General features: G+C 38.0%; 3 protein-coding genes across 3 annotated transcripts; 2 read left to right on the plus strand and 1 right to left on the minus strand.

Moving 5' to 3' along the window:
- Positions 1–981: 981 nt before the first annotated feature.
- On the plus strand, positions 982–4,589 carry LOC117622376 (nudix hydrolase 2-like). The gene is made up of 9 exons (XM_034353029.1): positions 982–1,208; positions 1,978–2,207; positions 2,324–2,389; positions 2,632–2,769; positions 3,331–3,408; positions 3,499–3,549; positions 3,648–3,682; positions 3,847–3,955; positions 4,147–4,589. The coding sequence occupies exons 1-9, from the start codon at positions 998–1,000 to the stop codon at positions 4,378–4,380; spliced, it is 1,152 nt and encodes a 383-aa protein (XP_034208920.1). The 5' UTR covers positions 982–997; the 3' UTR covers positions 4,381–4,589.
- Positions 4,590–5,982: 1,393 nt separating this feature from the next.
- Positions 5,983–7,802, plus strand: LOC117622687 (nitrile-specifier protein 5-like). Its single transcript, XM_034353446.1, has 2 exons — positions 5,983–6,126; positions 6,618–7,802. Exons 1-2 carry the CDS (start codon positions 6,097–6,099, stop codon positions 7,575–7,577), a joined length of 990 nt encoding a protein of 329 aa, XP_034209337.1. The 5' UTR covers positions 5,983–6,096; the 3' UTR covers positions 7,578–7,802.
- Positions 7,803–8,298: 496 nt separating this feature from the next.
- Positions 8,299–10,010, minus strand: LOC117622262 (fasciclin-like arabinogalactan protein 2). Its single transcript, XM_034352870.1, has 2 exons — positions 9,492–10,010; positions 8,299–8,982 (listed from the first exon to the last, which is right to left on the minus strand). Exons 1-2 carry the CDS (start codon positions 10,008–10,010, stop codon positions 8,317–8,319), a joined length of 1,185 nt encoding a protein of 394 aa, XP_034208761.1. The 3' UTR covers positions 8,299–8,316.

Below are 10,010 nucleotides of genomic sequence, written 5' to 3' on the forward strand. Positions count from 1 at the left end.
ACAAATCCAACTAGTTAGTAATCATTGGTTTGGCTTGACTTCATCATTTCGATCACCCATGTTCACACTCTTCAGTTTATTTTCAAGGACAATTTCCATAGAATCGAATCTAGACATATACTTACAGGTATTTTTTTAAAGACTATGCGAGTATGTCATGTAGCTTGAATGAAGGGTGGTGTTTTTTTTTGCTCTAACTCGTGTCGTGTTGTTAAACTATCAATCTAAATCACATATTCAAATAAAAATTATATAATCTAACGGCTCAAAATCGAGAACACTAAACTTCATGATAGAATCTTTTTTTTGAATATAATAAGCTAGTAATTGTTTAGATTAATATGCTTGGCTTTGTAAGTATATTTCATCCTAAATTGAAAACCACATTTGTATACCAAATTCTCATACTACCTTATATGACAGATGATATGTACAACTTTATCTGTCACATAAAATGATATGAGAATTTGATATACAAATGTGGTAAGAGTAACATTACTCTAAATTGAATTATAACGAATCAAGTAACATATCTTTTCCTATTTGAGCTATTGCTTTCACTTCATAATAAGAATTTTATTAGGAAATTCAAAAGTCATACAAAAAAAAAGAGTCATGCCGATTAATGGTTAGTTGTTGTCTTTGATGTCATTGAATCAGATTTGGAAAAATTATGACGGTTGAAAGGGGTTATAGAAAATTTATTTTTGGAAATAATTCTCTCTAGATAAAGCATTGAGGAGACGTAGGTCTCCTTTCGCGTGTTTCTAGGTCTGATTGTCTGATTTATACGTTCCGTCTTGGAAATTAGCAAGAGATTGCCGTGCCCAAAAGAAGGATTTTACCAGTTCAAAGTCACAAAACCCAGACAGCAAGGAAATTTCATGTCCTGTGTCTGGGCCAAGCAAGCAAAGGGTATAAAAGCTTTGCAAAGTGGTAAGGCTTTGGTATAAAAGCTTTGCAAAGTGGTAAGGCTTTGGCTAACTTTTCTTAGTGGATGCAAGCGTTAGACTTGAGATTCTTATATTATATTCATATAAAACTACACATAATGTTGATGCAGAGGTTCGGAGCCACCAGCAAGCTTTTGCCACACCTTTCAGCCAATAAAATCTCTCCAGTGTCTTCTTCTCTTGTGCTCCATCATCCATATCCAAAGAGGCCTTGTCTTGGAACTCTTGCACCCTATTCATCTTCCTGGCCCAAAGGTATGGCTTCAATTTCTGCATGTTTAATTGGTCTTTTATTATGCCATTGTTGTTGCAGTTGTTCGTTTGTTTCATGCTTTTGTGGAACTTATTTTGGTTGTCTATGGCTCTCTGGTGGTCTGGTACCCATGAATCTCTGCCTTTTTTCAAAAAGGTGGTCTTGTGAAACTTCAGAACTTGAGTTCAGAAGTGATAGGAAAGCGTAAGAAAAGCTGGTGTAGGACAAGAGAGGGGTCAACCTTATCAAGAAGTGTTTTTTGTTTTTTGTTTTTTTAATTTTTTAATTTTTTTTTTTAGGACCTTTCCTATTGAAAGGAATGATAGCATATTAAACTCACACACACAACACGGATGCTAGGACTCGAATCCAGGACCTTACCTGAGGGAATAAATACTCAAAACCACTACACTAGTGGGTCCTTTGCTATCAAGAAGAGTTAGAAAAAAAGTTCAATCACGAGGGAGTCATAAATGCTTTAACTTTTTTTTAATTAGTCAATCTTTATTAAAAAATAATATAAAAAATAATTAAAGATTTGAAATACTCATTAAATAAAGCAGCATTAAATTATAGGGTTTCTCTCCCCTCAAATTTAGGAGTTCCTAGAGGTCTCCCTATTTTAGGAGGTGAATAGAGAGCATGGTTGGAGTTGTATTTTTCCAAATCCTCTAAAATTTGTCTGGTTTAGGAGTTGCCTTTGTAGACTAGTAGTGGTTGGTTCATTGTAGACGCTGGCACATGCATGACTCTTTCTTATTTTCTTCACAGACCCAAAAGATAAACTTCCTTCCTTGATTCAAGACATGTCAGTTTCAACAAGTTCATCATCATCTGTTGCAAAACAAGCCATCATGCCTGAAGATGGAGTTGAGCAGATTGAATTACTCAGTGCAGTTGAGGATTTACATGGAGGAGTTGTTGTAGACTTGAAAGAAGTTATGGATTCTGAGGTTTTCAGCTCTTTGCTCAGAGCTTCAATGTCACAGTGGAAGCAAAAGGTACTTTTTGTTGTTGTTCATTTCATCATTTGTATGTATGGTGTTAAGTTTGTTAAGGTTGCTGTTATCTCTGAGTCCCTAATATAAACACTATTTACTTGAGTTGTATTTTGTAGGGGAAGAAGGGTGTGTGGATCAAATTGCCTATTGAACTTTCAAATCTTGTGGATGCTGCTGTTAAGGTAAAAAAAGATTCCATTGTGCTAGTTCTTTATAAACCCATTGTGCCCGAAGACATACGAGAAAATCTGGCTGTAGCCTAATCTGTGTATATTTATTGAGTTCCATGGAACTCATTCATTGTTTAACAAGATAAAGACTTTGTTTACTTTGCAAGGGATGCAAATAATTTTATTTACTTGCCATGGAACTCATGCATATAATTTCCAACACTCAAGCGTCTTTTGTTTTGTTACTTGTGCAGGAAGGATTTAGGTACCACCATGCTGAGCCAGATTACTTAATGCTTGTAAGATGGATTCCTGAAACTATTGATACTCTTCCGGCAAATGCTTCGCACCGAGTAAGTATTGGTGCTTTTGTCATGAACAGTGAAAGAGAGGTATGCCTTCTGCATTTTAATATTTTTTTTCCCACTGTTCTGAACATGACATCTACAATGAAAGTCAATCTTGTCCCACTTTACTTTTGTGTTTGTGATATTTTTAGTGTCTGAAATCATTACTTAACCTCCAATTTCAAAGTGATTTTCTAACCAAATATTGATCTTTCATATACTTAACTGTTGTTATTGTTAGCTTCTAGATCAGATAATTATATCCATACACTTGGATAGATCAAACAGTTATAAAGAAGGAAATACCAGATATGCTTAGAAAACTGACAGCAAAAAGAATAAAATATGGTACCTTGTTTTCTATGTGTTTCCTACAGAACATACGGATAGGTTGAATAGTGACTAGGTGTATATACCCTTCATATTTACATTCTCAGTTAAAAGTTCTAAATTAGAATCGATTCATGTTTCGTTTCAAGAACTTATATTTCAGTTGCCATCGCTCTAAGTAATTCTTTAAGTTTCTTTTGCTAGAATCTGTTTTTACGACATTATGTGTCCATTGTTGTCTACTAATTTTGCGTATTAATATCATCCGTTTGGCAGATACTTGTGGTTCAGGAGATCAGTGGCAAATTCAAAGATACAGGTTTCTGGAAGATGCCGACTGGGGTTGTTAATGAAGTGAGTACAAACAGGAGCAGAACTTTATCAATTTTTAATAAACATTTCAAATCATCTTCTCACCATGGATAAAATTGTCTCTATCCACAGGGTGAGGATATTTGTGCAGCTGCAGTTAGAGAAGTCAAAGAAGAGACAGGAGTAAGCGATAACTGATGGAATATAGTATCAACGAACAGGCTATCAAATTCCTGTGTAAATCTAATACCATGAAATTTTTTTCTTTTTTTTTTCTGCAGATTGAAACAGAGTTTGTGGAGATTTTAGCATTTAGGTGAGAAGCCTGGCTCCAGTTAAAGGAGTCTTCTATGTATTTATAGATATCTGTGCCTTACTTGGTAGCAGCATGCTATGCAGAAGGCATCTTTACATTGCTATGTTCTCGGCTCTTCTCATTTCAATTATACCTCTTTATATTATCTCTTTCTCTTTCTACAGGCAAAGCCACAAGTCATTCTTTCGAAAATCCGACTTGTTGTTTGTTTGCATGTTAAAACCACACTCCTCTGACATCGAGAAGCAAAATTTAGAGATTGAGGCAGCCCAGGTAATTTTTGGAAGACGAAAAGTTCATCATACAATCTAGTTTTGGAATTTGTTTGACATTTGATTGGCAAGAAAAACAGAAAGTTGCTGTATTTTCTAAGTGTTACATAGCATCACTCAATGTAGGAGTCAACCGAAAAACCTATGATGCTAAACTCTTCTAATGTGTAACTTTCTGGGAATTATTTTCAGTGGATGCCATTTGAGGAATATGCAGCTCAACCCTTCATTCGGAAAAACAAGATGTTCGATTATGTAGCAGAGATATGCTTGGCAAAATCAGATCAGGACTATGCCGGTTTTTCTCCAATGCGTACAACAACATCCTCCGGAAAAAGAATCTACTTGTACCATAACAACCGGGACATGGCCAACATACAGGCTACCGGTGAGATCATCAGTAGAAAGGCTGATCAAACTCCATAACATGGTGGCAATAACAGTCACTGTGGATTCCTATTGTATAAAAATCCCTTCAAGTGCCTCCCGTTTTACATTGATGTCATGTCTATGATTGGTTCCTATATTGATGTCATTACATTGCTTTATAATTTATAAATCGAAATTCCAGATACCGTGTGTATACGTCTCATGTACGCTAATATTTTTAATACAACTTGCTTATTCTATTTTAACTTTGTCATTGGTTGGGATCCATTCAAGTTTTGCTTCTTACATTCCTGGTTATGTAAGTGGACTTCATTGCCTCAGTGAACTTTAATCAGGAATTAAGAGAAACTGATGAGCTAGAGATCCACTGGAGTTTCCTATACATTTCGTTACCAAGCACCTGAGTTTTTAGATAACATAAACTAAATGTCATGTCACATTTTGACCCTAATGGATACATACACTATTATTTTCTGAATATTTATTGTTATCTCTAAACAACAATATCATATACTTTTATGAAAGTGACTCAAAAACACCTGCCCCTAATGGTTTCAAAGCATGCTTCCTCCCTCATGCCGCCTTTGATATCCACCAAAGTTTTGAGTTGATCTTTTTTTTTTTTTTTTTCAGGGTTTTATTCTCTTATCCATTTAATAAAATAAAATGACAAATCCTTCCAGGGGAGGTAGAAACATTGATTAGGTAAAATAAATATATAAATGAAAGCTGAAACTAGGGGCCAAAAAAACCGACCGTATACAGACCCAAATAGGTCTTCCCTTCGTTTCCATTATAAAAAACAAAAACAATTAATCCAAAACCACCTTTAATTTTATAATGGGAATGGCACATCCCATGCCTTTAATTCCAATCGAGGGTTTGGAGGAATACTAGTTATCTTTCTTTTTATCTTCCCTTTTTTTTAAAAAAGAAAAAAGAAAAAAAGAAATATAATTATATTAGATCAATAGGAAAATAGAGTACATATGATGTAGACTGTAAAGAGAGTCATCCTAATAGCAATATAGCAGACATCGGGAAAAACTTCTTTGGTGACCTGAGCCAGTTGAAAATTTAAAATAATCTAGAGAAAATCACTCTCAAAAATCATTTTTCTATAACCTTTCTACTGTCATAATTTCCTCAAATCTAATCCAACGACATCAAACATATAATTGGCCACTAAACGACACGATTATCCTAAAGGGACTAAGAACATCCAGCATACTCAACTAAAGTGTCTGAAATTATGAGAAGAAAAAAACACATACAAACTCATAGAGTTTCCGAAGTTTATTTAATTCAGTTTATGTTGCGTGTATTTTACTCTCATATAAATCTATGTATTTAATGCAAATTACTAATATTTCACTTGTGAACGGAATAAATAGTTTATAAACACATAAATACACAGATTTATTTGTGGGTGAAATATACGATAATATCCAAATGATAGTTATAAATTAATCAAGCAAATTAAAGCAAATTTTTTTTGTTTTGTTTTAAAGCAAAATGAATGGCCTTATTAATGCAGAAAACGACACGGCGCAGAGGAGTTGCAGAAGATGACGTTAAAAACGACAAAAACTTGTCACGATGAAGTACGCAAATGTTTTATATGTAGAGGGTTTGAAAGCCATTTGAGAAACCCCACAAAACAAACTCAGTGTTTCCTTCCACAGTGAGAAAGAAAGAGAGTCAACAACTCCTCTGTTCCAATCACAAGCAATTCCACTGTTCCATCCATCCATGGCTCTGGTGCAAGGCAAATGGATCAAGGTCTCTTCCCTACTTCCCATTCAAGTTTCTAGCTCTGTTTTAGATCATCATTTTGCAATTTTTTTTTTAAGAGTAACTCAAATTGTGATAAAATCTTGATTTATACTGTTTCAAGAAATGGTTATCCAACTTGTGTGGTGCATCTTCTTCTTTTGGGTACTGCAAATGTGGTTTATTTTTTTTATTTAATCAGAGGACAAAAAAAAAAAAGTTTGGCCTCTTCGGTTAAAGATTGGGTCTTCTTTAAAATCAATGAAAACACTTAAAAATCTCCTGTGTGTGCATCAGTTTTAACAGATTGGATGAAAATTCTGTACTTGGTTTAGATCTAAAGACAATTGGTATATAATTTGTTGTAACATGTGACTTAGGAAGATATTGTTAGGTCATATTTTTGTGAGAGAGAGAGAGAGAGAGAGATTTGTAAATGTGATACAAACAGTTTTATTCATCTTATTTGCATATGCAAATCTTGTACTATTGTTTTTCAGCTTGATCAAAAGGGGACTGGGCCTGGAGCAAGAAGCTCACATGCCATTACCCTAGTAGGACAGAAGGGCTATGTTTTTGGTGGCGAATTCACGCCACGTGTCCCCGTCGACAACAAACTCCACGTGTTTGACCTCAAGGAGCTGACGTGGTCTGTGATCGAGGGAACCGGTGATGTCCCGCCGCCACGTGTTGGTGTGACATTGGTAGCCGTTGGACAAATCATCTATGTTTTTGGTGGCAGGGACTATGACCACAACGAGCTCAATGAGCTCTATTCCTTTGACACATCTACAAACAACTGGACCCTAATTTCTAGTGGGGACATTGGGCCCCCTCATCGGAGCTACCACTCCGTGACAGCCGATGACCGCCATGTGTATATTTTTGGCGGCTGCGGTGTGGCCGGCCGCCTTAATGATCTATGGGCCTACGACGTGGTTGATAAAAAATGGATCCAATACCCAAAACCGGGTGACAATTTGAAAGGGAGAGGCGGGCCTGGCCTGCTAGTGGTTGAAGGGAAAATATGGGTTGTGTATGGCTTTGCTGGAGAGGAAGCTGACGATGTGCACACCTTCGACCCAGCCCATGGTGAGTGGACCCAAATTGAGACAAGCGGCGAGAAACCAACGGCTCGGAGTGTATTCTCTACGGTAGCAATCGGAAAATACATAGTTATATACGGTGGGGAAGTGGACCCTAGTGACTTGGGCCACATGGGTGCTGGGAAATTTGCTGCTGAGGTCTATGCACTGGACACAGAGACATTGGTGTGGAAGAGGTGGGATGATGGGCTGGGCTCGGGCCATCATCCCGGGCCTCGCGGGTGGTGCGCATTTGCCCGTGGGCACTGGGATGGAGAAGTGGGCCTTTTGGTGTATGGCGGGAACTCACCAACTAATGATCGCCTTGGTGATATTTTCTTCTTCACTCCTTATTTGGAAGCAAATGGTAAATGATTAGATATGGTGATGCATGAGAGTGAGAGTGGTGATGTTAGCTTAATGTCATGTACTGGAAAATGGAACTATGGTATGGGTATGTATATTTGTGTGTAATAAAATCTAGACATGACTTTGTGTATGTCAGAATAGGGTTGTATTTCCTTTTCTATTTTCTTTCTTTTTTGCTTCTGATTTGGTAGACTTCAGAACCCATATGAATCTGATTTGAATTTGGCCTCACACCGATATCAATCTTGTTACTGTTTTGTTTTGGAAACAAAAAAGAAACATGTTAAACATTGGAGGATCTTCATCTGTCTTGATACTACCAATCTTAATGTGAAAGTTGAAAATAATTATTTGGTCTAGCGACATCTGTGTTTAAGGAAATTGTAAATTTCAATATCGTTGTTGAATAAACAAAATTATTACAGTCTGTCATTGAGTTCAAGCTAATTCTTATGAGCTTCATTCTTCTAAAACATAACATATTGGATTGTTGTTTATTTTATTAAGTTATGTCCCAACACACCAAATAACACTCATAACTCTAATTGAAATAGTCTAGTTCCACTCTCCAAACGTTGAATATGTATACACTTTAATTACCCTTCAAGTCAGATTTTAAATGGTATAATATGCAATTTAATTGTAATACACAATACATTTTTTTACATTAAATTATTTTTTCGAATCAAATGAAGAAGAAAAAAAAAAAAATCAGTTTTCCCACAAACAAGACCTCTCAAGCCAATCACATAAGCAAAACCCCAACGCACAAACTCAAAACAACCATACCCAATCTCCCACCGTCCAATCCCGCGTCTCCATTCTTATCACTATCAGCCGTTTGATCGTTCGAATCATCAGATCCCGGCGCGTCAGCAGAATCATCCGGCCCCTCAGCCACCTCCTTCGGCGCAGGCGCCGTCTTCACCTTGAACAGCTCCGTCGGCTGCAAGACCTTGTTCACCTTGTAAATCACCAGAGGCTCCTCGTCGATCAATGTCCCCGTTATCTTCGCCGTCACGACCTCCGTCTCCAAGCTGACGATCTCGCCGTCATTTTGGACGGTGAAATCGAACTTGTTGGCCTTGTCGGTGGCCAGGGTGTTGACGAGGCCGTTGTTGGACTTGAGCATCTGGAGGGACTGGTACACAGGGATGCCGTGGTAGAGCAGCAACGACACCTTTTGGGATGTCGTTAGGTTTTTGTACTTGGGAAGGAAGCCGTTGATGACGGCGTCCGTCGGGCAAAACACCGTTAGGCCTCCGTCAATGTTGGTCTCGAAGGTCGTGTCTGCTCCCGATGAGATCAGCAAGTCGGCGAAGGCTTTGCAGCCTTGCTTTGATAGGATCGCCGTTAGGTTCAGCTGGCTTGGCCCTGCGGTTGGCGCCTCAGCTTCCGCCGAAGTTAATACCTGAAACGCAGTCGTTTCATGTGATATTGTTAAACGCAGTCGTTTCATGTCTACTATATACTGTACCTTTGTCTAGTGGCCAAAATGAAGTGTACCAAAGCAAGTTGGAATTCGATATTTCTTAAAATCAAACAAGAATCAAAGTACCAGCATATGTTGGGAATTTTTGAGGTCTTGTGGGGGAGAATTCGTGTCCTTTGCTTAAGTATCTAGTAAGAATTTGATTTGAGAACTTCATAACATACTGAGTTTACCACTACACATTGTAACACATTTTACACGTGTGTATGTATGTATTCTATCTTGTTATGGTAGTATATTGTCGGTGTAAATTTTTTTTTCGTACGGATTTTAATTTAAATGTGTGATTCATATTCACAGTTTAATAATATAAGTTAATAGGTAGTGTTAATAATATAAGTTAATAGGTAGTGTTAATTTTGATCTAGTAGTATTAATTTATCATCTATAAGGTTCATTCCTATCCCAAAATGATCCCAACCATTTACCTGACTGATTTGCAAGACGGAGATATTGTATGGAATCTCCTGCACAGACTTCACATAGAAGGAATTAAGCTTCCCATCATTGTCTTGAGCTCCAAAGCCGACTTTACCGCCCTTGAGGTTGGTGATGTTCACGTACCCCGAAGTCCCTGCCGCCGCCCCCGTGGCCTGGAACATGCTGCTAGCCAAGGTGGTGCCGTGGGTGATCTGGTGAAGTTTCTTGGCACCGAAGTAATCCACAAGAACATGGAGGGAAAGCACATTCTTTATGGTGTAGACAGAGAGTCCTTTGGAGAGGAGGGAAGACATGGCGGCATTGTCGATGGCGAGGACGGTGATGGTCTGGCGGCGGTTGATCTCTGTGGCGAGGTGGGTGAGGGTGAGGTAGTGGTTGAAGGAGGAGAGCTCTGGGTGTTTGGCGAGTATGCGCGTAATGTTATGTGCTTGGGATGTGGAGGAGAGGAGGAAGAGGAAGAGGGCTGAGAGGGCTAGGCTGGAGGTGAGGGCTGGTGGGTGTGGCAT

Source organism: Prunus dulcis, chromosome 3 (assembly GCF_902201215.1).
Source record: "Prunus dulcis chromosome 3, ALMONDv2, whole genome shotgun sequence".
Classification (NCBI taxonomy): domain Eukaryota; kingdom Viridiplantae; phylum Streptophyta; class Magnoliopsida; order Rosales; family Rosaceae; genus Prunus; species Prunus dulcis.

What these genes read in the sequence shown, in the direction of transcription:
- LOC117622376 (XM_034353029.1), top strand. Translation starts at nt 998, where the DNA reads ATGCAAGCGTTAGACTTGAGATTCTTATATTATATTCATATAAAACTA. An exon ending in CGACTGGGGTTGTTAATGAA is followed by an intron (nt 3,409 to 3,498) that starts GTGAGTACAAAC and finishes CTCTATCCACAG; the next exon opens with GGTGAGGATATTTGTGCAGC. An exon ending in GTGGAGATTTTAGCATTTAG is followed by an intron (nt 3,683 to 3,846) that starts GTGAGAAGCCTG and finishes CTCTTTCTACAG; the next exon opens with GCAAAGCCACAAGTCATTCT.
- LOC117622687 (XM_034353446.1), top strand. Translation starts at nt 6,097, where the DNA reads ATGGCTCTGGTGCAAGGCAAATGGATCAAG. An exon ending in TGCAAGGCAAATGGATCAAG is followed by an intron (nt 6,127 to 6,617) that starts GTCTCTTCCCTA and finishes ATTGTTTTTCAG; the next exon opens with CTTGATCAAAAGGGGACTGG.
- LOC117622262 (XM_034352870.1), bottom strand. Translation starts at nt 10,010, where the DNA reads ATGCCACACCCACCAGCCCTCACCTCCAGCCTAGCCCTCTCAGCCCTC. An exon ending in CCGTCTTGCAAATCAGTCAG is followed by an intron (nt 8,983 to 9,491) that starts GTAAATGGTTGG and finishes ACTGCGTTTCAG; the next exon opens with GTATTAACTTCGGCGGAAGC.